The 27,237-nt window shown below is 44.0% G+C and overlaps 1 protein-coding gene across 8 annotated transcripts in view; it reads right to left on the reverse strand.

The window, feature by feature from the left end:
• Positions 1 to 37: 37 nt before the first annotated feature.
• Positions 38 to 27,237, reverse strand: part of LOC140201906 (2-oxoglutarate dehydrogenase complex component E1) — a 123,371-nt gene continuing 96,171 nt past the window's right edge. For all 8 annotated transcript variants that reach the window (XM_072266694.1, XM_072266692.1, XM_072266696.1 and 5 more), the window contains 8 exons: positions 22,765 to 22,892; positions 20,318 to 20,496; positions 17,688 to 17,759; positions 17,459 to 17,584; positions 13,184 to 13,256; positions 6,740 to 6,903; positions 2,069 to 2,223; positions 38 to 791 (listed from right to left, as the gene is read on the reverse strand). In XM_072266694.1, the coding sequence (XP_072122795.1) occupies positions 668 to 791; positions 2,069 to 2,223; positions 6,740 to 6,903; positions 13,184 to 13,256; positions 17,459 to 17,584; positions 17,688 to 17,759; positions 20,318 to 20,496; positions 22,765 to 22,892 (1,021 nt within the window). In that variant the 3' untranslated portion in view covers positions 38 to 667. The remainder of the gene's footprint in view (positions 792 to 2,068; positions 2,224 to 6,739; positions 6,904 to 13,183; positions 13,257 to 17,458; positions 17,585 to 17,687; positions 17,760 to 20,317; positions 20,497 to 22,764; positions 22,893 to 27,237) is intronic.

Genomic DNA, 27,237 nt, shown 5'->3' on the forward strand with positions numbered 1-27,237 from the left:
AAAGAGGCGATACTTTTAAAAACAAAACAACAAAGTATAACATGAGGAGAACGTCATTTATTGATGAAGCTATATCTGATTGAAAACTTTATTTGTACCAAAATAAATAAATCAGTTTTTGTACTAAGCAGTTTCAATAAGTGGTAACTGAGATAAAACTTCCCCTCCGGCCCCGGCTCCTGTAGACAGATAAATGAAATCTCTTGATTTTGGCACAGGCTAAAGTGCACTGCCTTTCCTAAACAGTAACTGTCAAAGTCTTGGGTAAAACTTGTGCAGCAGCAGAGAGAGTTGCTAAAATCTGAATGTGACCTGGCCATCAGCCAGGAGATGGCTCGTGGCCAGATTAGAAATAGAAAAATTCATTATTCACAAAATTTACAAACCACACCCCATTACTTCAACTGCTCAGAGAAACTAAATCAGACATCTTTAAAAAGTGGATCGTGTGAAGCAAAAGCATCGGTGGCCTGTTTAGCTGTTTTCTGCTTGATAATCTGTCTCGGATCGAGGTATTTTCATTTCTCCCCATCTGAAATTAATGCCACAGATACAAGCCTCTTGCCAATTGTATGGTTAGAAGATCTCAGTAGCATGCACAGCCTAGACCCTAAGAGTAAGGACGGAAGATGAAGTTTCAGATGCAGAGTGAATCCACGGGAAGCCATTAATTGTCCAGGTTCTTGAAAGCGTCCAAGTTAAAGCTGGTGTCCAGGAACCTTTTGAGCTCCTGTAAGTGAGTGTTCTTGTTACCAGTGGCAGGGGCAGAGGCTGGCTCACGCCCGACGTACCTGCCAATGAGAAAAAGCCCATCAGTTAGACTCAGAGTATGGAAACTGCCTTCTGCACAACTGGTCTATGCCAACCAAAATTACCATCTACGGTAGTCCTGTTGCCCCCATCTGGCCCATAACCTTCTAAATCAGGGGTAACCAATCATTTGTTATGGTAAGGACCCCCCCCTCCCATTAACCAAGGGGTTTGTGGACCCCAGGTTGGGACCCCCTGTTGTAAACATTTCTTATCCATGTACCTATCCAACTGTCCTTGTACCTGCCTCAACCACTTCCTCTGCCAGCTCCATATGGGTCATTTCAGAAAATGTGGCTGATGGATCACATGGTAAATTGGTCAGATCTCCTAGGAGTGGAAAACACTCACTTTTTGCACACGCTTTGAGTTAGCATGTTTTTTTGTCTGGGCGGGCCCAGTAAAAACGTTTAATCCTACTATTCTGTTGCCATTCTTGCTCCAGGTATACGTAACATGAACCACTCTCCATGTGGGAGAAAGCTGACTCAAGTTGCTATAGAATCCTTGCTCTCTCCCTTTAAATCTGTGCGCTCTGGTTTTTGATTCTCCTATCTATGCCCCTCATGATTTTAGACCTTAGGAAACTGAGAGGTTATACACCTTCATAAAAATCACCTCTCAGTTTCCTATACACCAATGAAAAAGGTGGTAGCCTATCCAACCTCTTCCTCAAGTCCTGGCAACATTCTTGTAATAATCTTTTCTTTCTGTCCTCTTTCCAGTAGCAAGGTGAGCAAAACTGAACAATATTCCAATTGTGGCCTGACCAACACCTTGTATATCTGCACCATAGCCACTCGACTTCTATCTTACAAGTAGAACAGAGAGTGTAACGCTTCACAGCGCCAGCAACTCAGTTTCAACTCCCTCTGCTGCCTACAAGGAGTTTGTACGTTCTCCCTGTGACCACGTGGGTTTCCTCCCACATGCCAAAGATGTATGGCTTAGTGTTAGTAAGTTGGTGCTGGAAATGTGGTGAAACCTGCAGGCTGCTCCCAGCACATCTCCGGACTGTGTTGGTTATTGATTCAAAACCAACACATTTCACTGTGCTTTGAGGTACATGTGACAAATAAAACCAATTTAATTTTCCCTTTAACCCTCACTTATGGAACCCCCCCCCCTCCCCCAACCCCAACCCACAACCAGGGTACAATGGAGCTCAGCCCACTCTGCAAAATCCCAAATCAAAACTGGGAACGTGGAAGTGTGTATCAGCAATGATTAGTGGGCAGCACTCGATTACTGTACTCACCAGACAGGGCGCTGGCGGTGAGTGGTTGCGCGGATCCGTGGCTTCACGTACTCGTAGTAACCCTGGTTCTTGTGTTCTTCCTGACACCATACAATCTCAGCATTACAGTACTTCTTGGATTCTTGTTCAATTATGTCAAATGGGAAGGGGGAAAGCTGGAGAGAGAATCAGGCACGAGACGGTGAAACATCTTACTGTAGATGTAGTTGCAGCTACATTATCCCTCACTACCGCTGGATTAGAATTGTTATTTTCCCTCACGTTTTCCTTGCAGTTTAATATTGCAATAAAGAAAGGACACGATGTTGTGCCTACCTTATAGCCTACTCAAAGATCAATCTCACCTTTCCCTTCTACAGAGCTCTCCATCCAGATGTCTATCTAGAAGTTTCTTAAATGTATTTTTAATATGTGCTTGTACTTTTTATATAATCACCAACATACATTCAGCAAATTTTCCAGGAATGAGGCAAACCTGATATCCTATCCTACTTTGCATCATTCCTCCTGAGGATTCCAGAAAGGATTAACCACCTACAACCCAAAGGCATCTCATCAAGATTCTTTTTTTCAATGTCTAGGCAATAGGCTGGTTAATATGGGACACAAGAGATTCTGCAGAACTTGAGTAACACACAAAAACTGCTGGAGGAACAGGTCAGGCAGCATCTGTGGAGGGAAATAAACAGTCGACGTTTCGGGCTGAGACCCTACATTGGGGTTGGGAAGGAAGTGGGCAGAAGCCAGATAAGGTGGTGTGGGGGGGGGTGGAGACCACTGTTCCCTCTAAGCCACCGGCTGAGTGGAATTGAGTAACCTAAATGCTCCCGCACACACAGCCTTTGTTGCCATGCCACTGGAATTTTTTCAATATGCTAATAGATTTTGAAATCTATATTGTCCTCTGTTGAAATCTATATTGCAATCTAATTGTGAAAAAAAATGTAATGAATATAAATGTGTTAATGAATATAATATATAAATATTCTAGTTAATAAATGTATCCCAACCTTTGAAACATTTTAGAGCTTCAACATATTTACACTGTCAAGTGACAACACTGTTACAAATTGTAATAAAAAACACAGAAGAGAGCATAGAATAGTACAGCACAGTACAGGCCCTTCCGCCCACAATGTTGTGCTGACCCTTAAACCCTGCCTCCCATATAAGCCCCCACCTTAAATTCCTCCATATACCTGTCTAGTAGTCTCCTAAACTTCACTAGTGTATCTGCCTCCATCGCTGACTCAGGCAGTGTATTCCATGCACCAACCACTGAGTAAAAAAAACCTTCCTCTAAAATCCCCCTTGAACTTCCCACCCTTTACCTTAAAGCCATGCCCTCTTGTATTGAGCAGTGGTGCCCTGGGGAAGAGGAGCTGGCTGTCCACCCTATCTATTCCTCTTAATATCTTGTATATCTCTATCATGTCTCCTCTCATCCTCCTCTCCAAAGAGTAAAGCCCTAGCTCCCTTAATCTCTGATCATAATCCATACTCTTTAAACCAGGCAGCATCCTGGTAAACCTCCTCTGTACCCTTTGCAATGCTTCCACATCCTTCTTATAGTGAGGCGACCAGAACTGGACACAGTACTCCAAGTGTGGCCTAACCAGAGTCTTATAGAGCTGCATCATTACATCGCGACTCTTAAACTCTATCCCTTGACTTATGAAAGCTAACACCCCATAAGCTTTCTTAACTACCCTACCTACCTGTGAGGCAACTTTCAGGGATCTGTGAACATGTACCCCCAAACCCCTCCGCTCCTCCACGTATCCTGCCATTTACTTTGTACTCTGCCTTGGAGTTTGTCCTTCCAAAGTGTACCACCTCACACTTCTCCGGGTTGAACTCCATCTGCCACTTCTCAGCCCACTTCTGCATCCTATCAATGTCTCTCTGCAATCTTTGACAATCCTCTACACTATCTACAACACCACCAACCTTTGTATCGTCTGCAAACTTGCCAACCCACCCTTCTACCCCCACGTCCAGGTTGTTAATAAAAAATCACGAAAAGTAGAGGTCCCAGAACAGATCCTTGTGGGACACCACTAGTCCCAACCCTCCAATCCAAATGTACTCCCTCCACCACGACCGTCTGTTTTGTGCAGGCAAGCCAATTCTGAATTCACCTGGCCAAACTTCCCTGGATCCCATGCCTTCTGACTTTCTGAATAAGCCTATTGTGTGGAACCTTGTCAAATGCCTTACTAAAATCCATGTAGATCATATCCACTGCACTACCCTCCTCTATATGCCTGGTCACTGCCTCAAAGAACCCTATCAGGCTTGTTAGACATGATCTGCCCTTCACAAAGCCATGCTGACTGTCCCTGATCAGACCATGATTCTCTAAATGCCCAGATATCCTATCGCTAAGAATCTTTTCCAACAGCTTTCCCACCACAGACGTAAGGCTTACTGATCTATAATTAACCGTACTATCCCTACTACCTTTTTTGAACAAAGGGATAGCATTTGCCTCCCTCCAATCCTCCGGTACCATTCCTGTGGACAACAAGGACATAAAGATCCTAGCCAGAGGCTCAGCAATCTCTTCCCTCGCCTCATGGAGCAGCCTGGGGAATATTCCGTCAGGCCCCGGGGACTTACGCATCCTAATGTATTTTAACAACTCCTACACCTCCTCTCCCTTAATATCAACATGCTCCAGAACATCAACCTCACTCATATTGTCCTCAACGTCATCAAGTTCCCTCTCATTGGTGAATACCGAAGAGAAGTATTCATTGAGGACCTTACTCTCTTCCACAGCCTCCAGGCACATCTTCCCACCTTCATCTCTAATCAGTCCTACCTTCCTTCCTGTCATCCTTTTGTTCTTCACATAATTGAAGAATGCCTTGGAGTTTTCCTTTATCCTATTCGCCGAGGCCTTCTCATGACCCCTTCTTGCTCTCAACCCCTTAAGCTCTTTTCTTGCTACCCTATATTCCTCCATAGACCCATCTGATCCTTGCTTCCTAAACCTCATGTATACTGCCTTCTTCCACCTGACTAGATTCTCCACCTCACTTGTCACCCATAGTTCCTTCACCCTACCATTCTTTATCTTCCTCACCGGGACAAATTTATCCCTAACATCCTGCAAGAGATCCCTAAACATCGACCACATGTCCATAGCGCATTTCCCTGCAAAAACATCATCCCAATTCACATCCGCACATTCTAGCCTTATAGCCTCATAATTTGCCCTTCCCTAATTAAAAAATTTCCTGTGCTCTCTGATTCTATCCTTTTCCATGATAATGTTAAAGGCCAGGGAGTGATGTTCACTGTCCCCCAGATGTTCACCCACTGAGAGATCTGTGACCTGACCCGGTTCGTTACCTGATACTAGATCTAGTATGGCATTCCCCCAGTCTGCCTGTCAACATACTGTGACAGGAATCCGTCCTGGACACACTTAAACTCTGCCCCGTCTAAACCATTGGAACTAATCAGGTGCCAATCAATATTAGGGAAATTAAAGTCACCCATGATAACAGCCCTGTTATTTTTGAACCTTTCCAAAGTCTGCCTCCCAATCTGCTCCTCGGTATCTCTGCTGCTACCAGGGAGCCTACAGAATACTCCCAATAGAGTAACTGCTCCCTTCCTGCTCCTGACTTCCACCCATAATGACTCAAAAGAGGATCCTGCTACATTACTCACCCTTTCTGTAGCTGTAATAGTATCCCTGACCAGTAATGCCACCCCTCCTCCCCTTTCTTCCTCTTCTCTATCCCTTTTAAAGCACTGAAATCCAGGAATATTGAGAATCCATTCCTGCCCTGGTGCCAGCCAAGTCTCTGTAATGGCCACTACATCATAATTCCATGTATGTATCCAAGCTCTCAGTTCATCACCTTTGTTCCTGATGCTTCTTGCATTGAAGTACATGCACTTTAGCCCTTCTACCTTACTGTCTTTACACCCTTTAATCTGTTTCTCTTTCCTCAAAGCCTCTTTATATGTTTGATTTGGTTTTACTCCATGCACTATACTTGCAGTTCTCGCATGACCTTTATCCTCCTCCACCTCACTATCAGCTCTAACATTCCGGTTCCCTTCCCCCTGAAAATCTAGTTTAAACCCCCCAGAACAGCACTAGCAAACCTTCCCGCAAGGATGTTCGTCCCCCTCCAGTTCAGGTGCAACCAGTCCCGTCGGAACAGGTCCCACCTTCCCTGGAACAAGGCCCAATTGTCCAGAAACATGAAGCCCTCCCTTAGCCACGTATTCAGCTACATTATCTTCCTATTTCTAGCCTCACTAGCACGTGGCACAGGTAGCAATCCTGAGATTGCAACCCTGGAGGTCCTGTCCTTCAACTATGCACCTAACTCCCTAAATACCCTTTTTACTGTTCTCTGAATGGTAGTCAGTAGCTCATTGTTAATAAACTGCTGGCCCACTGAATGCCAACATCATCTAGTCAAAACATTTTACTCTTGTCATTGTGCCTGTCAGATATTGCTTACTTGTGTTGTGAGTTGTGCTTTGTGTTCGTTTGATGTGCATATTACAAAAACACCTAAAGTGCTTTGCAGTTATCAGGCTGTGTAAAAATTTGCTGCTCAGGGCAATGATTGGTCCATGCAGCTGTAAAAAGAGGGAATGTTGGGGGGGATATGCAGGAGGGACGGTCACTGTGCTTACCTGTTCCACCCGAGTGATCGCAACCGCAGCTTCCAAGCCTTTACTCTTGCGCTCTTTTGCCAGTTCATAATATACTTTACCAGTACAAAGCAGCAGCCTCTTAACATCTTCCGGCTTCTGAGTTGCGGCTCCGTCTTCCACAATACCACGCAGGAACTCTGTGCCTACAAAAGGGCAGTGGGTGCAAGCATGCTGTCAGTCTGTACGATCATCTTGCAGATATATACTTAGTCATTTCTTCTTGCAGAATGGTTTAATACCTTTTACACTCCCAGCACTTAAAATTCCCTGCAGTTTCCAAAAACCAGAAGCATGTTACAGGTGGTCAAGTGATCCCTCTGCACAAGCTAGTTGCTGTACTTCCTCAGCAGGCTATGGTAATCTGGCATGTCCCCAATAACTCTCACCACCTGGGCACATCACAGCTCAGTCTGGCAACTACTCTGCTGCAGGCTGCAAGAAACCGCAGAGTTTTGAACCCAGCCCATTGCATTACACAAACCAGCCTCCCCTCTATGGATGCCACCCATAATTCCCACTGCCCAGGAAAACAGCCAACAGGATCAAAGATCATTCCCACCCTGGTCGTTCTCTCTTCTCACCAGGCAGAAGATACAGAAGCTTGAGAAGACGTAGCACCAGGTTCAAGGGCAGCTTGTATCCCTCCGCTATAGACTCCTGAATGGCCCTCTTTTGCAGTAAAGGTGTACTCCTGACCTACGTTATAGTCTAACTGCACTGCGCTTCCTCTGTAGCTGTAACACTATACCCTCTATTTTTTTTTTTCTTTTTGTATTACCTCAATGTACTTGTGTGGAATACATCTGGATGGCATGCAAACGCTCATCACAGTATCTTGGTACAGGGCATCAATAATAAACCAGCTATCAATTAACCGTGAGGCTCACCATAGTGTAAAGATTGTGCCAGCACTCAAGCTCTCAGGAGTGTAACCCTCTACAAACTAGTTGTCCATCTCAGGTTACGCTTGCTATAGATTACATATAGAGCTATACAGCACAGAAACAGACCCCTCACCCCAACCCGTCTAAGCTTATCCCTGTGTTTGGCCAAGATCCCACTAAACCAGAGGTTCCCAACTTTTTCCATGCTATGGAGCCCTACCAATAACCGAGGGGCCTGTGGACCCCGGGTTGGGAACCCCTGCTGTAAATCTATCTTATCCATGAACCTATCCGTTTCTTGAAAAATGTCATAACTTTGACCATTTTCATTTGCAGTTCATTCCAAATACCTACCACCCTCTGAATGAAAAACTTGCCCTTCTTGCCTTTATGTCTTTCCCCTCTCACCTTGAACTTAAAACTCTCTAGAATTAGGTTCCCCAACCTGAGGAAGACTGACTACCTGCCTTCACAATCACGCCCCTCATAGTTTTATAAACCTTTCCAAAGGCATACAGACTCCTTTGATCTAGGGAAACAGTCCCAGCCTTCTAGTCCCAACAACTTGCAAATCTCTTCTGCACCCTCTCTGACTTAATGATGCAGTGCGCAAGCATAATAATAATTCAGGTGTGGTCTAACCAACACTTTTGATTATTTAGTGATACAGCACGGTAACAGGCCTTTCCAGCCCAACGAGCTCGTATCACCCAATTACGCTCATGTGACTAACCCATACGTGTTTGAAATGTGTGAGGACAGGAGTGAAACAGGAGCACCAAGTAATACAACAAAAGAACATAAGAAATAGGAGCAGGAGCAAGAGTAGGCCATCTGGCCATGGACTCACCTCCACCTACCTGCCCTTCCCCATAACCTTTAATTCCCCTGCTATGCAAAAATCTATCCAAACTTGTCTTAAGTCTATTTACTGATGTAGCCTCCACTGCTTCATTGGGCGGATTCACCACTCTCTGAGAAAAGCAGTTCCTCCCCATCTCTGTCCAAAATCTAGTCCCCCAAATCTAGAGGCCATGTTTCCTAGACCTAGTCTCACCTACCAGTGGAAATAACTTTCCTGCCTCTACCTTATCTATCCCTTTCATTGTTTTATATGTTTGTCCAAGATCTCTCGTTCTTCGGTATAGTCCCAGGTGACTCAATCACTCCTCATAGGTTAACCCTTTCATCTCTGGAATCAACCTGTGAACCTCCTCTGCACCGCCTCCAAAGCCAGTATATCCTTCCTCAAGTAAGGAGACCAGAACTGCACACAGTACTCCAGGTGTGGCCTCACCAGTACACCGTACAGTTGGAGCATAATCTCCCTGCTCTTAATTTCAATCCCTCTAGCAATGAAGGCCAACGTTCCATTTGCCTTCTTGATAGCCTGCTGCACCTGCAAACCAACCTTTTGTGATTCATGCACAAGCACTCGCAAGTCTCTGCACAGCAGCATGCTGCAATTTTTTAACATTTAAATGATAATCTGCTCTTTCATTTTTTTCTTCCAAAGTAGATGACTTCGCATTTACCAATATTGTATTCTATCTGCCAGACCCTTGCCCATTCACCTAACCTACCTATATCTCACTGCAGGCTCTCCGTATATTTTGCACAATTTGATTTTCCACTCAATTTACTATTATCAGCAAACTTAGATACACTACATTCAGTCCCCCTTTCCATGTCGTTAATGTACACCGTGAACAGTTGCGGACCCAGCAACAACCCCTGTGGTACACTGCTCACCACTGATTGCCAGAGTAACACCCATGTATCCCAACTCTGTTTTCTATTAGTTAACCAATCCTCTACCCGTGCTAATACATCAGACCCAACTCTAAGCATCCTTATCTTATGGATAAGTCTTTTATGTGGCACCTTATTGAACACTTTCTAGAAATCCAAGTAAATAACGTCCATCTGTTCCCCTCTATCCACTGTGCTCATTATATCCTCAAAGAACTCCAGTATGGTTGTGAAACAGGACCTGCCTTTGCTGAATCCACGCTGCCTGATGGTTCCATTTCTTTCCATATGCTTCGCTATTTCTTCTTTAATGACAGCTTCAAGCATTTTCCCAGCTACAGATGTTAAACTAACTGGCCTGTAGTTACATGTCCTTTGCCTATATCCTTTCTCGAATAATGGCGTGACATTCGCCATCTTCCAATCTGCCGGGACTTGCCCAGGGTCCAGAGAATTTTGGTAAATCATCACTAAAACCTTTACTATAACCTCTGCCATTTCTTTCAGCACCCTATGATGCATTCCATCAGAACCAGGGGACTTATCACCCTTCAGGCCCAGAAGTTTGCTCAGCACTACCTCCTTAGTGATAGCTATTGTATTGAGGTCTTTACCTCCCATCGCATCCATAACGTCTCTCTTTGGCATGTCAGGTATGTCCTCCATTGAGAAGATTGACACAAAATAGTCATTCAAAGCCTTAGCCATTTCTTCATTACCCAATATCGATTCTCCCTTCTTGTCCTCCAAGGAACCCACATTCACTTTAGCCACCCTTTTCTGTTTTATATAATTATAAAAACTTTTACTACCTGTTTTTATATTTTGTGCTAGTTTATTTTCATAATCTAGCTTCCCTCCCTTTATTGTTCGCTTTGTGGTACTTTTTGCTTTTTAAAGTTTTCCCAATCTTCCAGTTTCCCACTACTCCTGGCAACTTTTTACACATGTGCTTTTAGTTTGATGCCTTCTTTTATTTCCTTAGTTATCCTAGGCTGACACTCCTCACCCTTGCTGTGCTTGCCTTTAACTGGAATATACTTTTGTTGAGCACCATGAAAAAAATCGCTTTGAAAGTCTTCCACTGTTTCTCAGCTGTACCACCATATAGCCTGTGTTCCCAGTCTACACTAGCCAAATCCTCCCTCATCCCATTGTAGTCTCCATTGTTTAGGCATAATACACTGGTTTTAGCTTGAACTACTGCACCCTCCAGTTGTATGAGAAATTCAATCATACTGTGATAACTCTTTCCAAGAGGATCTCCAACTACAAGATCACTAATTTTACCTGTCTCATTGCACAGGACCAGATCTAACATAGTACGTTCAGTCACATGCTGTTCAAGAAAGCCGTTCTATGATGTTTGCCTCAAGACCACCTCGACCAACTTGATTCACCCAATCTGTGTGCAAGTTAAAGTCCCCCATGATAACTGCTGTTCCATTCTTACCTGCCTCAGATATTTCTCTGTTTATTGCCCGTGCCACTGTAGTGTTACTGTTCGGTGGCCGAGAGACAATTCCCACCAGTGATTTTTTTTCCCTTTACTATTCCTAATCTCCACCCAGATGGATTCAACATTCTGCTCCTTAGATCTTAATCAACGCGGTCATGAGGAGAACATACAAGAGCGGCAGAATCGAACCTGACTCACTGGCACTGTAATAGCATTATGCTAACCACTACGCTACCATACCACCCTTTTTATTCAGAGCTCATACCATCACTGCCAATCTTCCCTCTTTCCTCTCCTCAGTCCTCTCTGCCCATTGCTTCTGCTCAGGCCCAATAATTTTCAATGAAGATAAAGTCAGAGCACTACAGCTCCTCACCAACACTCCGTACAACTGTTACACGATGTTTCCTCTCTGGTACTCAATGCCATGGCCAATGAAAGCAAGCTGCACCCCCTACACTGCCCTGTCTACCTGTGTTATACTTTCAGGAATTCTCTATTTGTATACTTAGGCCTCACCGTTCAGTCATACTCCCCCACTAAAGTGTAGTGCATTTGAGGATGGTCGGGCATTCCATTTTAGCAAATCTGAAGGCTTTTAACCCCCATCTTTCTGAACAAACACAGTCACCCAACTAAGGATTGAAATAAGCATAGGATTTGCCTACACTCAAGCTAGGCAGGACAGATTTACACACATACAACTTCTGTTACACATCCAAAGTGATTACCAAAATTCTCAGATATTGGGGAAGACCTTAAAACAACTTGCTTATCTTTCCAAATTATTTATGGCTTTCTGCTTCAAGAGTCAAAAAGAAATCAGATTTACTGATGCTAATCATTTTTGGGAGAACTCACAGCAAATGAAGTTACTGATACAAGCAACAAAATGGGGTTATTGTTTAAAAATAGTCAAGTTTTGTTGCCGTGCCGCAGGGGCTAGTGAATCCTCAGTCTGAAAAGACTGCACAGTTTTGGTTTCCTCACCTCAGAACATGGTAACATTGGAAGGAATACACAGGAGATTCACCAGGCTGATTCCTGGGACGGGAGGGTTGTCCTACTGAGAGACTCAGTAGTTTGGGTCTGTGTTCCTTAGAATTTAGAGGACAGAGGGAGTGGCATACAACATACAAGATCTCAAGGGGGATTGACAGTGTTTACATTGGGATGTTTTTACTAGTGAGAGTCCTGAACAAGAGAACGTAGTAATAGACACATGAGATTCTGCAGATGCTGGAAATCCAGAGCAACACACACTGGAGGAACTCAGCAGGTCAGGCAGCAGCTATGGAGGGGAATAAACAGTCAACGCTTCAGGTGAAGACCCTTCATCAGGTCCACTTGAAGGGTCTCATCCCGAAACGCCAACCATTTAATCCTATCCATTGATGCTGCCAGACATAACTACAAGATTAGGAATGGGTGATTTAATGTTTTGTTCTCTCAGAGTATGGTGAATCTCTGGAATTCTTTGCCCGGTGGGTGGTGGAAGCTGGATCATTGGACATGGAGGTGAATGTATAATTGCCACGTTGAGAAGCAGTGGGGAATGGAGAAATGGCACAGGAGTTGAGGGAAGCATGGATCATCCATGACAGAGAAGAGGAGATTTGTAGGGCCTGATGTCCACTCCTGCTTCAATTATTCCGTCTCCTTGTGACAACTCAGAATCAGGATGGCGAGCGTCCTTTATGATGGATGCTGAACACAGGGCTCTGCCAGTACCACAAACCTCTGGAACCAAACATGGGGACCAGGACTACAGTTTAATTCTTACCACATTATTTTAAAATCAGTTCCAATGCTGGAATCCCGGAGCAACACACACACACACACACACAATGCTGGGAGAACACAGGAACGCATCTATGAAGGGGAATAAAGTCACTGTATCAGGCCAAGATCCTTCATCAGCACTGGAAAGGAAGGGAGCAGAAGCCAGAACAGGAAGGCAGGGGCAGGAAAAGATGGTTCCCCTCCTTCCCTTTCTCTCAAGGTCTACTCTCCTCTCCTATCAGATTCCTTTTTCTGCTGCTCTTTACCTTTTCCACCTATCACCTCCCAGCTTCTCACTTCATCCCCCTCCCCCAACCAGTCTCACCCGTCCCCTTCCAGCTTGTACTCCTCCCCCCCACCACCTTATTTTGGCTTCTTCCCCCTTCCTTCCCAGTCCTGATGAAGGATCTTGAAAAGAAACATCGACCGCTTATTCCCCTCCGTAGATGCTGCCGGACCTGCCGAGTTCCTTCAGCGTTTTACAGTTACTAGGAGTGAACGTAAACCCCCAAATGCCAGTCACTTTCTGGGTTACACATAACGCACCTGGCAGCATATCGTCAAAACTGGATTTGGCATCCGGATGTCGCAGAAGTGATTTGGGAGTGAAGATGATCAGCTGAAAATGAAGGAAGAAAAAAAAAATGCACACATTAGTTTCCTGTAAATAGTGGCTAAGAATAAGTTGTGTGCTGCAGTAGTTATCGCCACCGCCTCACAGCTCCAGGGATGTGGGTTCGATCCCGACCTCGGGTGTGTTGGATTGGGTTGTAGAATTTTTTTTTGTAGTTCAACTTTCTTGTGCTTTTCCATTTGAGTCAGCTGGAGTCAAGATCCTGCGCAGGAAGGGGAGAACACTTTAGGGAGGCTTTTTTCCAGCATAGATATGATGGATCAAACGGCCTCCTTCTGTGTGGTATATTTTCTGATTATGAAGGCAGAACAAGGGAAGGGAATACAGGATCATCAGCAATGTAAAGGAACAGCAGCCTCTTGGAGTGGTTGTCCATGGTCCCCCAAAGGGAGCAGGACAGAAGATGAAATGGCTAATGCTGTGCACAGAATTACTGAATCTGTCAGTCAGGGCACAGAAAACAAGAGTAGGGAAATGATGCTAGATGACCATTTTATTAGGTACCTCCTAATCCACTTCAAGATTCGACATGTGCATTCAGAGATGTTATTCTGTACACCACTGTTGTAACACGTGGTTATTTGAGTTACTGTCATTTTCCTGTCAACTTGAACCAGTCTGGCCATTCTCCTCTGACCTCTCTGATTAACAAGGCATTTTTGCCCACAGAACTGCTGCTCACTAGATACTTTTTTTTCGGTTCCATGTCTGCATGCTTTTAGGCATCGAGCTGTTGCCACATAACTGGCTGATTAGCTATTTCCATTAACAAGCAGGTGTAAGGGGTACCTAATAAAGAGGCCTCTGAGTGTATATACATGTATTTGTTCAGTGAGTTACAGCAGCCTCTATTTTTTTTGGAAACTCCTTGGTTTCAGTGATGGGTGTCACATGTCTTCAATCTGGCTACTTAATTGGCTAACTGTCATGAATGGAAATTTAATGAAATTTACTGCTGTCAGTAGTCTGGTATAAGATGACTAGACCACCTTAGTTTGCTCTCTTTTGTTGTCACTTCCCCACCCCCCTCCCCAACTCTTTCCTTGCCTGCTCTCCCTTCTCTCTTTCCTCCATGCTTCTTTCATCTTCCCTGCACCAGTAAAATGATCATAAGCAATCATTTTATGCCTCATTCTTAACTTCCAAAGAACGTTCAGATTGCAAAACCATTAGGATTCAACAGGTGCTGTCTGCGTGGAGTTTGCATGCTCTCCCTGTGTCAGTGTGGGTTCCAGTTTCTCCCACATACTAAAGTGTGCTGGTAAGTTAATTTGCTGCTGTAGATTAGTTCTTAGTGTCAGTAGATGGAGTTCAATCCTGTAAAGTGTGAAGCAATTCACACTGGACTGTTGGAACATGAAGGCAGAAAACAGAGTTAGTGGCAGGATTCTGACCAGTATGGAGGAACAGAGGGATCTTGGAGTCCATGGCACAGATCACCCAAAGCTGCAGCACAAGTTGATAGGGTGGACAAGGCATTTGCCTTTCATTTGTCCAGGGACTGAATTCAAGAGCCATGAGGTAACGTAGCAGCTCTATAAAACTCTGGTTAGACCACACTTAAAGAGTATGTGTTCAGTTCTAGACATATTATAGGGAGGGAGTGGAAGCTTTGGATAGGGTGCAGAGGGCATTTACTGGAATTTTGGCTGGATTACAGAGCATGAATGAGTATAGGTTGAACGAGCTAGGACTTTTCTCTTTGGAGTGAAGGATGAAGAGAGGTGACTTGGCAGAGGTGCATAAGGTGATAAGAAGCATTAGGTGGACAGCCAGAACCTTTGTCCCGGGGTAGAAATGGCTAATATGAGGAGGCATAACTTTAAGGTGTCTGAAGGAAAGTATAGAGGGAGGTTTTTTTTAAACTAAATTTATGGGGGGTGCATGGGACATCCTGTCAGGGTGGTGGTAGAGGCAGATATATTATGGACAATCAACAGACTGTTAGATAGGCACATGGAGGAAAAAATATGGAGGGTTATGTGGAAAGAAAGGGTTTAGATTAATTTTAAGAGTAGGTTAAATGGTTGGCATAACTTTGTGGGCTGAGGGGCCCGTACTGTTTTATGTGCTACTTAAGTGGGAACAAGAATCAAGTGGGTGTTGATCAGTATGAGAGGTAGATTGAGTTGTAAGTCTCAAAGGGCACCAAAGGGTAGAGGGAACAGGACCGATGGGATTGCTTTGCAGGGAGCCAGCACAAAGCCAATGGCCCAAGTGGCTTTTTTTCTATGTTGTAAAGGCAAGAGGGGGAGGAGAAAGGGGAGTCCAGTGCTGATGCCTCTGCACCACTTGTCAGCTAACGTAGCGGTTACTGTAATGCTGTAACAGTGCCAGTGACAGGGGTTCAATTCCCACCATTCCTCCAGGTACTACGGTTTCCTTCCATATGTAAAGACGTATGGGTTAGGATTAGTGAGGGTTATGCATGCTATGCTGGCGCTGGAAGCACAGTGACACTGGGCTGCCCACAGCACATACACAGTGATAGTTATTGACACAAACGATACTTTTCACTGTATGTTTTGATGTACCTGTGACAAATAAAGCTAATCTTCTATCTTTATCTCAACATTTTAGGTACAGCTTCTTTTCCATTCCACACATTTCACTGTATGTTCTGATTTGTATGTGACAAATCTTTAATTTTTCTTTAATCTTTGTATATTTTGTTGTCATGCTCAGTTCACTTTACACAATGTTGCTCCACAACCGCCACACATGTGGTCACTCTGTATGTACACACTTGGATATCACGGGTCAACAACCTGTCCCACTGAGGGTCCATCCTAACAGCAGCCAGGCTTGCCTGCCTTAACAGGCACGATCATCTCTGACCCCAAACCTCCACTGCCTTGCGGCTATACCCATTCATGAGAAGGCTTCAGGAGTAAACCCGGAGGAAAAATCCAGAGTGTAAGTCCCTAACGCTCGAGTTCAACGCTGACTGGCAACTCCTGAGATGCCGCTGATGCTAAACTGTATCGGTCTCTGCCATTCCTTTGGATTCATCAGCTTTGTGGAGAGGGGGAGCCTGCTACAATCACGGACAACAGCTTGTCTCCATATTGCACTGCCCTGGCTTGTGTGCTGGCTTGCTTCATTGAATTCCAATGAAAAACATTCCCTCCCTCCACTCAGAGTGGGAGATTGACTGTGGTTGGATAATTGAAAACAGAGGTTCACCTCAGAGAGCTTCCCAAATGTGGTAGATTATCCTGAGAGGAATTACTTATTTCTTAGTTATTTATAAATGCTACATTTGGTCTAAAAACTCTGCTCTTTTGGCAGATGTTAAAATAGCAGAAGTATTGCTTTTGTGAGTATTATTCCTACCCTACGCTTTGGGTCCTGTCTTGTGCCAGTGCAGGGGAAAAAGCAAAGCTGCTTCCAAACCAATGAAGTGATTTAAAAATAAAACAGTGAGAACAGGCCAAATCAGGCAGACACAGCTTGACTGTCTCTTTGGGTGAGGAACAAAACACCAGGAATAAGCAAGGATGTATTGCTGAGGCTTTATAAGGCATTAGTCAGATGGGACTTCGAAAATATTGAGAGCAGTTTTAGGTCTCTTATCTGAGAAAGAACGTGTTAGCACTGGAGAGGGCCCAGAGGTTTACATGAATTATCCCGGAGTTAACATATGAGGAGTATTTGATGGCTCTGAACCTGTACACATTAGAGTTAGAATGGGGGGGGGTGGAATTTCATTGAAACCTACTGAATATTGAAAGGCCTGGATAAAGTGGCTGTGGAGAGGATGATTCAATAGTAGGAAAATCAAGAATCAGAGGGCACAGCCTCAGAATTCAAGGACATCCCTTTAGAACAGCGATGAGGAGGAATTTCTTTAGATAGAGCAGGGGTTCCTCACCCCTTTTATGGCATGGAACAATACCATTAAGCGAGGGGTCCGTGGACCCCCAGTTTGGAACCCCTGAGCTACAGGGTGGTGAATGTGGAATTCATTGCCACAGATGGCTGTGGGAGCCAAGTCACTGGACATACTTAAAGCAGAAGTGAGCATGTTAATTATTAAGGGTGTCAAAGGTGACGGGGAAAAGGCAAGAGAATGGGGTTGAGAGGAACAATAAGTCAACCATGATCGAATGGTGGAGGTGACTTGACGGAATAAGTGGCCGAATTCTGAGTCAGTGGACAGGAAAAGCAGATGAGGATGTACTGACCGGTTTCCTGAAGGGAAGCAGGATTTGTCTCCTTAGTACATGGAAGTAGTTTGCTGGTGTGGAGCAGTTCACAACTATCCAGTTAGCGTCATACAGCTGCCGCACCACAAAATCTTCGGTAAATTTCTGGAGCAGAGAAACAGACTGAGGTTAGTGGATTCCCACGATAACCAGGAGCTCTTACTCAAATACACGGGCTGCTTGCAATCTGCCGTGGCCAGACACTTACTGGAACAACATCAGGGTCATCATTGCACATCTGCAGGAATCGTTCTGGTCTTGCAGAGGAATGTTCAGGTCCCTGTATCCATGAGAAAAGTCTCCAATTACTCATTATAAAATGCCACACAAATGTTCATCTTTCACTGAATGACAGCGTGCAACAGGGATCAATAAGTGGTTGAGATAGAGTCATAGAACAATACAGCAGAGGAAAAGGCCATTTGACCCATCTAATCTGTGTTGAGCCATTAATCTGCCAAGTCCCATCGACCTGCAACTGGACCATAGTCCTCCATACCCCTCCCATCCATATACCTATCCAAACTTCTCCTAAAACATTGAAATCGACCTGTATCCACCACTGTGCTGGCAGCTTGTTCCACACTCTCACCACCCTCTGAGTGAAGACTTATCTTCCCCTTAAATATTTCACCTGATGAAGATGAAGAAATTCTACAGCTTTTGATAGCAATGGTATTAAAATACAAGATAAACACAAGGCCTCAGTGTGCTGAACAGCTAAACTGGGACTATTTTAACAATGCTACGTAGACCGGTTACTTAAAACCTGATGACTTATTTATTTAGAGATGCAGAGGCTCTTCAGGCCCAAAGAGCCTATGCAGCCCCACATAAAGGCATCCGTTAGTCTTGCGAGACCATGGATCTGCGCCTGGAAAGTCTTCACTCTCCAGGGCGCAGGCCTGGGCAAGGTTGTATGGAAGACCAGCAGTTGCCCATTCTATAAGTCTCCCCACTCCACGACACCGATGTTGTCCAAGGGAAGGGCATTAGGACCGATACAGCTTGGCATCAGTGTCGTCGCAGAGCAATGTGTGATTAAGTGCCTTGCTCAAGGGCACAACACATGTTGCCTCGGCCGGGGCTCGAACTCACGACCTTCAGGTAGCTAGTCCAATGCCTTAACCACTTGGCCACGTGCCCACGTGCAGCCCCACATAGGAGCAGAAATAGGCCATTCAGCCCAAGTCTGTTCTGCTATTCTATTATGACTGAATTCTCTTCCCCCTCAACCTCATTCTCCTGCCTTCTCTCCATAACATTTGACACCTTTACAAATTAAGAACCCATCAGCCTCTGCAGCCATCCGTGGCAATGAATTCCTTGGATTCACAACCCTCTAGGAGGAAGCTGGGGCACCTGGAGAAATCCACAGTCACGAGATGAACATACAAACTCCTTACAGTCAGCCATGGGAACTGAACCCAGCTTGCTGTCGGTGTTAATGAAGTTGAATATATTCCAGTACGAATGTTTCCACAAACAAATCTTTCTCAAATATAGTTCAGTCCCATGGGCAGTATCGAGGTACTGTGGGACTTGACTGAATTTTAACCCCAAAATAATTTGTTTCTCTTTCATCCTGGATGAGCCTGAGAATTTGGAAATATAATCTTAAAATGCAGCAGTCTTTAGTTCTATGTGAGCTCATTGGTTGTTTCAGGAAACTGAATTCCTTTTGCAAAGAGCATCAGAACTGTGGTTTCCTTCCTCACTCAGCTAAAAGTGACAAATGCGAAGAAGAAGTGAGACTTTTGAGCAAATTCATCAGTCGTGCTTTCTACCAGCTGTTTTATATTAATAGCACTCCATTTGAGGTTTGCTAACTTTAGGTGATAAAATTTTATAATTCCTCATTTCAACCAACTTAAACACTGTTCCCACATCAAAAGTGGCTGCCAACGTTCAGAATATTAGTACTCACACTGCAAGCCAGAGTGCTCGATGATGCAAGAATGAACCATTTCTAAACTTGGTTAACTGAGACTAGAAAATAACCTGCTGGAAGAACCCAGGTAGGTAGTTATATGGTGAGGGACAGATGGAACCAGGTGGGTGGGGGAAGAGAGAGAGAAAAGTAACAAGTTTTATGCTTCATCCTTGATTTTAGAAGAAACATCAAACTGAACTAAAAGATTGAATAGGTTAGGAGTTTATTCCTTAGAACATATTAGATTGAGAGGAGATTTGATAGAAGTATTCAAAGTTATGAGGAGTATAGATAGGGGGAAATGCAAACAGGCCTTTTCTACTGAGGTTGGGTGGAACTACAATTAGAGATCACGGGTTAAGGCTGGAAGGTGAGAAGTTTAAAGGAAACATGAGGGGACACTTCTTCACTCAGAGAGTCATGAGAGTGTGGAATGAGCTGCCTGCACAAATGGTGCATGCAAGCTCAATTTCGAAGATTAAGCAAAGTCTGGCTAGGTACTTGGATGGTAGGGGTATGAAAGGCTATGGTCCCAGTGCAGGTCGAATGGGAGAAAGCAGTTTAAAAGGTTTTGGCATGGACTAAATGGGCAGAAGGGCCAATTTCTGTTCTGTACTTTTCTATGACTTTATGACTCTAAACTGAACATTCCTAGACTGTTTCAAAGACTCTGCATTTTGAGGTTTCATATTCTGTGTGTTTTTAACTCTTTTTTTCCCGTATGCACGATTTGTTCTTTTTTTTGCACGTTGGTGTTTGATGTTTTCTTTGAACAGGTTCCATGGTGTTTCCTTGTTTTGTGGCTGTCTGTGGGGAGGAAGAATCTCGGGGTTGTATACTGCATACATACTCTGATAATAAATGTACTTTGGATCAGAAATGCATCAAGATCCAACAAGTCTTACCATTCCCTCCATGCCGTGTGGAAGCAGTAGGACTATGCCATTCTGTCGTACCCACTTAGCCTGACCTGGGCTGATGAACTGATCAATGATGCATTGTGCAGTGTTGTGGAAGTCACCAAACTGGGCCTCCCACAGGACCAGGGCGTTTGGACTGGCCATCGCAAAACCCAGTTCAAAACCTGTAGGAAGGAAAGATTAAAGCAATGAAGATTTCCTGAGACCCCAACTGTTCAAGATTGTTCAACGTAATCTCACAAGTGTAAAGAACAAAATAATTGTTACTCTGGATTCAATGCAGCACCAGAAATAAATAAGGTAAAGAACCCAGTAATAAAAACCTCACGAAACATAAGATAGCTTACATACATAGATTGATTGTACGTCCATGAAGTGATGCTCGTCACGGGAGTGTCTGTACACAAGGTGACTTTGACAGGACATAGTAAACTAGTGGTGGCCAAGGGCTGTGGAGGGAAGGGTTAGTGGGTGGAGGTCTTGATTATCCCTACCGCTTGGGGAAAGTAATGGTTTTTGAGTCTGGTGGCCTTGGCGTGGATGCTACGTAGCCTCCTCCCTGATGAGAGTGGGACATCCATGAACAGGGTGGTTGGGATCCTTCGTGATAATGATGGCCCTTTTATGGCACCTTTCTGTATAATGTATATCACAATCATATCAATGATTTGGGGTAAGGGTTTACTGATGTTGCAAGGGGAGATTCCGATATATAGGCTAGGGAAATCACACTGGTGTAGCTGGTAGAGATGCAGCCTCCAAGCTCCAGTGACCTGGGTTGAACCCTAACTTCTGAAGCTGCCTGTGTGGAGTTTGCAAGTCGTTCCTGTGACTGTATGGCTGATCTGGTTTTCTCCCAAGCCCCAAAGACGTGTGCATTGGGGGCTTAATTTACTGTTCCATTTATTTACAGATACAGCACAGTGACAGACCCTTCCAGCCCAACAAACCCGTTGATTGCCAATTACACCCATGTGACCAATTAACCTAGTTGGGTCTTGGGAAGAAACAGGAGCACCTGGAGGCTGTAAATTGTGTCTGGTATGCAAGTATAAAAAGGGGGTGATGGGAAAATGGGATGAGTGGGTATTGGTGTTTCATGCTTGGCGAGGCCTCGTTGGGACAAAGGGCGTTTTTGTTTTGTGGAGCTATGATCAGCATCCTGAAAGAGCCAACCATCGGCGAGGATCAAAGGTTGTAGAAGTCTGGGAGAGAAAACGTGGCAAATATCTACCGTTTAACTCCACTTGAATGCCAAGTGATAATTCAGTCTGTGCTTTGACAGCAGGTCAAGGTATTGCTCTCAGTTACAGACACAATAGATAGAAAGTGGCTATATTTCATTAGGAGTATGTCACCTACAACACTTTGCAAATTTCTACAGATATACTGCGGAGAGCATTTTGACTGGCTGTATCACTATCTGGCATGGCGGGGGGGGTGTGTGGGGAGCTACTGCACAGGATGGAAGTAAGCTGCAGAGAGTTGTAAACTCAGTCAGCTCCATTAGCCTCCCTAGTATCCATGACATCTTCAAGAAATGTTGCCTCAGAAAGACGGCATCCATCATTAAGAACCTTTATCACCCAGGACGTGCCCTCTTCACATTGTTACCATCAGGAAGGAGGTACAGGAGCCTGAAGGCACACACTCAGGGAACAGTTCCTTCCCTTCTGCCATCCTTTATCTGAATGGACATTGAGCCCATGAACATAACTTCACTGCTTATTTTTAAATATTTTTTGTACTACTTATTCAATTTAAGTGTGTGTGTATGTGTGTGTGTATATATATATATATATATATGTATGTGTGTGTGTGTGTGTATGTGTATGTGTGTGGCCAAGTGGTTAAGGCGTCGGTCTGGTGATTTGAAGGTCGCTATTTCAAGCCTTAGCTGAGGCAGCGTGTTGTGTCCTTGAGCAAGGCACTTCACTTAACCACACATTGCTCTGTGACGACATCGGTGCCAAGCTGTATGGGTCCTAATGCCCTTCCCTTGGACAACATTGGTGGCGTGGAGAGGGAAGACTTGCAGCATGGGCAACTGCTGGTCTTCCATACAACCTTGCCCAGGTCTCACGAGACTAACGGATGCCTAATAAATTATTATTATAATTTAAATATCATTTATAATAATAATATAAAAAATACATATACACACACACAATACCATAATTCGCAGTTTTCTCTATTATTATGTATTGCATTGTACTGCTGTCATCTAACAACAAATTTCATGACATATGCTGGTGATATTAAACCTGATTCTGAAGCAAGCCACCTGTCTCCCATTGTGTCTTTGTTCCCATTGATTCACAGAATATCAGATTGGTACACAAAATTATTCCATTCCCTCATCACAGTCACACTGGATGACTCAGCAAGTTTGGAGAGACTTTATCTATCATAAAACAAGTAAAGTGTCCTACCCAACACCCCATACTCGGAGAGTGAGCTGTTACACACAGTGTACGGAGCCTGGTTGGGCCAAAGGTGGTTCATGGGAATACAGGTCTTTTTATCCACGTTTTGGTCGTGCAGCACGTGATGCCGATGGCTGAGAGAAACAAACATAATTGTTCCATTAGTATTGGAGCTGTTATCAATAAAACATGAATGGCATGTGTAACACAGGATACTCCAGAAGAGATGGCAGATCATTGAGACTATTAGAGAATTGTTTATGACAACATTTCTCTCTCAATCACATTAGTGACTGCCCCACCCCATCTCATTCTGGTTCCTTGAGCAACTCACAAAACACTGGAGGAAATCAATGGATCAATGGGTCAGGCAGCATCTATGGAGGGAAATGGACTATTGATGTTTCCTGTTCATCCACAAAGTTTCTCCAGTGTTGTATTGCTCCAGATGCAGCACCTGGACTCAGTCCTGTTTTTGGTTTTGATTTCTTCTGCCTTTCTTCTCCTCCTTTAACAGTTCCCATTATCATCTTCCTTATCAGATTCCAGCTCTTTGTGTTCCTGCGTCTCACCCTTTAGCAGCTGTCTCCAACTTCACCTTCCCCAACCCCTCCATCTTCTTCTTTGTTTCAAATGCCTCCATATCATGTCTCCACCTCTCCTATCTGGTCCGATTTCTATCTCAATCTGCCTGATCTCCCGTCACCATCCAAATCACTCTGTTAGCCCACCAATCACCTTGGGTCACTACACCCCACACACATTTCCCCTCTCCACCCCCAGTCCACAGCTGAAACTTCAATAATTCTTCTCTCCACTGCAGATGCTACTCAATCTGCTGTATTCCTCCAGCAGGTTGTTGTTACAATGACTTTAAAACTGAATGTTAGCTTAAATGGCAGATAACCAAAAAAAAATCTAATTATGAGTGACTAAATTATGAATTTATAGTTCAGCACTTTACTGTGTATACCCAAGCATGTCATTTCAATCCTCACTTCAGACCACTTATTGTTAAAGAATTGCGTAGAGTGGATGTTTAAATGGAGTGGGGGAGAGGGGGGGAGGGAGTGTTAGTGAGTTGCGGGCATGCTATGTGGGCACCAGAAGTGTGGTGACACTTGTGGGCAGTGATAAATAAAGCCACTCCTTAGAAAATAAATGTAAACTACTAGAAATATAACAAAAGTTTGTTTGAGCTTCTGTAACTATGCACAAAGGGAAATAGTAACAATAAATTTGTGTAACTCCAAGAGAGGAGAAATCATAACGGGGAATTTACAGAGACTGAAGTCTTAAAATAAATGTTGATTTGCTATATAAAGCACAATAAGTGCACCGGAAATATTGAGAAACTAAAGGTCATATGACAATGCTGTTGAATAGATTAAAATGAGAATGGCACAAATCCTATGAGCCTAATCACCCACATTCAGCATTTTAAATGCAGCATCTGCAGAGAAAATGGAAGCATTAGTTATGTGTTTTGCCTTGACTCTTTAGCCCCAGCAGATTGGAAGCTGGTGAGCATAACATCTGTGCTTTCCGAAACAGGATATTAGGAGGCTGTATGTCAGTAAGCTGACATCAGCTTTTGATGAAATACGTTACTTAAGACTTGCCTAGCCATGTTTTAAGTTTGATGATCAATGTTGTTTTATGAATGCTCAATTAGTCAGATTTTCATTTTATTGGAGATGTGCTTAGTGGCATGAATGAGGGAGAACCCGTAGCTGCAGTATGACTGGATATTGATAGAATTGCACGATAAAGCCCACAGTAACCAAGATCAAAGACTGTAGTTGGCACGTTTGGAGGTAGAAAGCCTGAAAGTTCAGTCTGCAAGTCCAGGCCAAGTTTCAAGATTATTTATCTCGTGTACATCAAAAAATACGGTGAATGTGCCATTGGCGTTAACAACCAACAAACGCAATGGATATGCTGGGGAGAGCGTGCAAGTGTGCCACACATTTCGACGCCAATACGATACTCAGCAGAGCAACGTAGAGCAACAAAACAAGTCCCATTCCTCCCTCCCATCCACCCACACACATACACAGGACAGGCTGTCTTCAGTTTCCAGCGAATTCAGATTTGGACACCAGCTCACAGAGACTTACAGACTTGGGGGCTCTGGCCAACGGGTCTTGACTTAATGGACCAGAGACTGGAGGCCCAATGTCTGAGAGTCTGAGGCCAAGGACTGGAGGTCCTGAGGCAGCCTGCCCTGGGGGGCAGGGGGTGTGTCTGTGTGTGTAGGAAAGGGTCTTGCTTTGTTGTTGTTTTCTTTTGTTCTGTTGCTACTTGTGTTTTGTTGTTGAGTTGAACATTGAAGGTACGCTACATTGGTGGTGGAATATGTGGCAATACCTGCGGGCTGCCCCCAGCACATACTTGGATGTATTGGTTGTTAATGCAATTGACACATTTCACTGTAGGTTTCGATGTACCTGTGAGTGTGATAAATACATCCGAATCTGATTATCAAGGTCCCCCCCCACCCGCACCTGGTGTTAAAGTCAAATACTAAAGGCTAAATATTTAAACAAGATGGGGGATAGTTTAAAGAGACGTGTGAGGACAGTTGTTGTTTTTTTTAAATTAACACACGCACACACACACACGCAGAGAGTGATTGATTGCTACAGACATCTCACCTCTCCTGGAAGTTCCGGGAATCTCCCGCATATTGACAGCGGCTTCCTGATGCCCGCAAATTATATACAATATCCTGGAAATCGATTTTTTGAGAGCCAGTGAGAGAAAGAGGGGGGCGAGAGGGGAAGAGACGTAGCGAGAGAGTGACAAACAGAGAGAGCATCCTGACTGGTCTCTCTTTGTGCTAAGTAGACCTATCAGTTTTCTCTGTGGGCGGGCTTTACAGTCAACCGCTCTCTCTCTCTCTCTCTCTTTCATTGTCCAACAGTTCAGTTCAGTGTCCTGCAGCGCCATGGCAGAGTGTTCCAAAAAAAGAAAATATAAAACGCACTTCACCCCAGACTACCCTAAAGTGTACCCCTGCCTAATAGGGGTCAAAAATAATGACAGTGTTACTTGCTGCACTGTTTGCAACAGTGACTTTTCTATTGCTCATGGTGGGTTAAGACTGTAAAAGACATGTTGAGGTGAGTTTAACAGGTGTCATTCATTCATTAGCATAGCTAACGTTATTTAAACTAGCTGGCTAGCTGCTAAGGAGCTACTCTACAAGGAATACTCAACAAGGAATAATTTATATATATGTGTGTGTGTGTGTGTGTGTGTGTGTGTGTGTATATATATATATATATATATATATATATATATATAAATAGTTTCAGTATGTGATTAAATAAACTGTTGTTTTCTTTCAAAATCAAATGTCCTGTATACATACACCCTTGGGGGTCGACGGGGGTGGGGGGGAGATATGGGGTTGTGGGGGCGGGGGTGGTGGTGCTACCTCCCTGAAATGAGTTTTTGCAGGGTGGGATGTCTGCTGCTAAGAGAGATGGTGGAAGCAGGTACGAACAGCACCACTTAAAAGACATTCAGACATGTAAAGAGCCAGGGAATGAGGGAGTACAGACTATAGGCAGGCGGATGGGATTAATGAGATTGGCATTATGTTTGGCACAGGCATGGTTGGCCAAAGTGTCTGTTCCAGTGCTTTACAGTTCTATATTCAATTATCATTTCCATTCCTGGGCTACAGGAAAGCAAGCCACTTATGGCCATTCTACCACCAAAGCATAGGATCTGGATGGAGGCATTGGAGGTAGAGGGTAAGCACGTGAGGGCAGAGGCATATGATGGGCCAAAACCAGTGTTTGTTAAATAACTCTAATAGGGCATTCATTAATATGTAAAGAAAATTAATTCCACCATCTTGCTTTTGCACCCACATTTAAGCAATTGACATCCTTAGTAATAATTAAATCAAATCTCTGCCCAAATGTTCTTTAGGTAAATTAGCAGTTTACAAATAAAAAGCAGTAATTATATGTTAAAATTACAAATTATTTTGCTCAAGCTCAAGACTTTAAAATTAATTAATAAATTATTAATAAATAGGCAGCCACTGGCGTAGTGATAAAGCCCACAGTACTGGACTTCAAGTGGTCCCAGGTTCGAATCTGGCCGGCTCCTTGCACGTTTTCTCTCCCTGCTGCATTGAGAGTTGAGCTGGCAACTCAGCCTCGTTAAAAAAAACAAACAAAAATGCTAAAGAAAGGGCAAGGTTGCCGCCAGGTGCGCCACAAGTGCGGAGAGCAACGACAACGAAGACGAAATAGCTGCATTAAAATAAAGAATATTTTGATAGATTTCAGAAAAGCCTGGTTTTAAGGTTGGTAGGAACGAACTGTTTTGTTGAAATGGTTCAGGATGCAAAACACATTGCTACACACATATGCTATATTTTGAAGATGTAAAGTGGTTTGTGACCTGTGATTGTTTTTGCAGAAAGACAAACATAACATCAGGGAGTGGCATATTAGA

This window comes from Mobula birostris, chromosome 8, assembly GCF_030028105.1.
Source record: "Mobula birostris isolate sMobBir1 chromosome 8, sMobBir1.hap1, whole genome shotgun sequence".
Lineage (NCBI taxonomy): Eukaryota > Metazoa > Chordata > Chondrichthyes > Myliobatiformes > Myliobatidae > Mobula > Mobula birostris.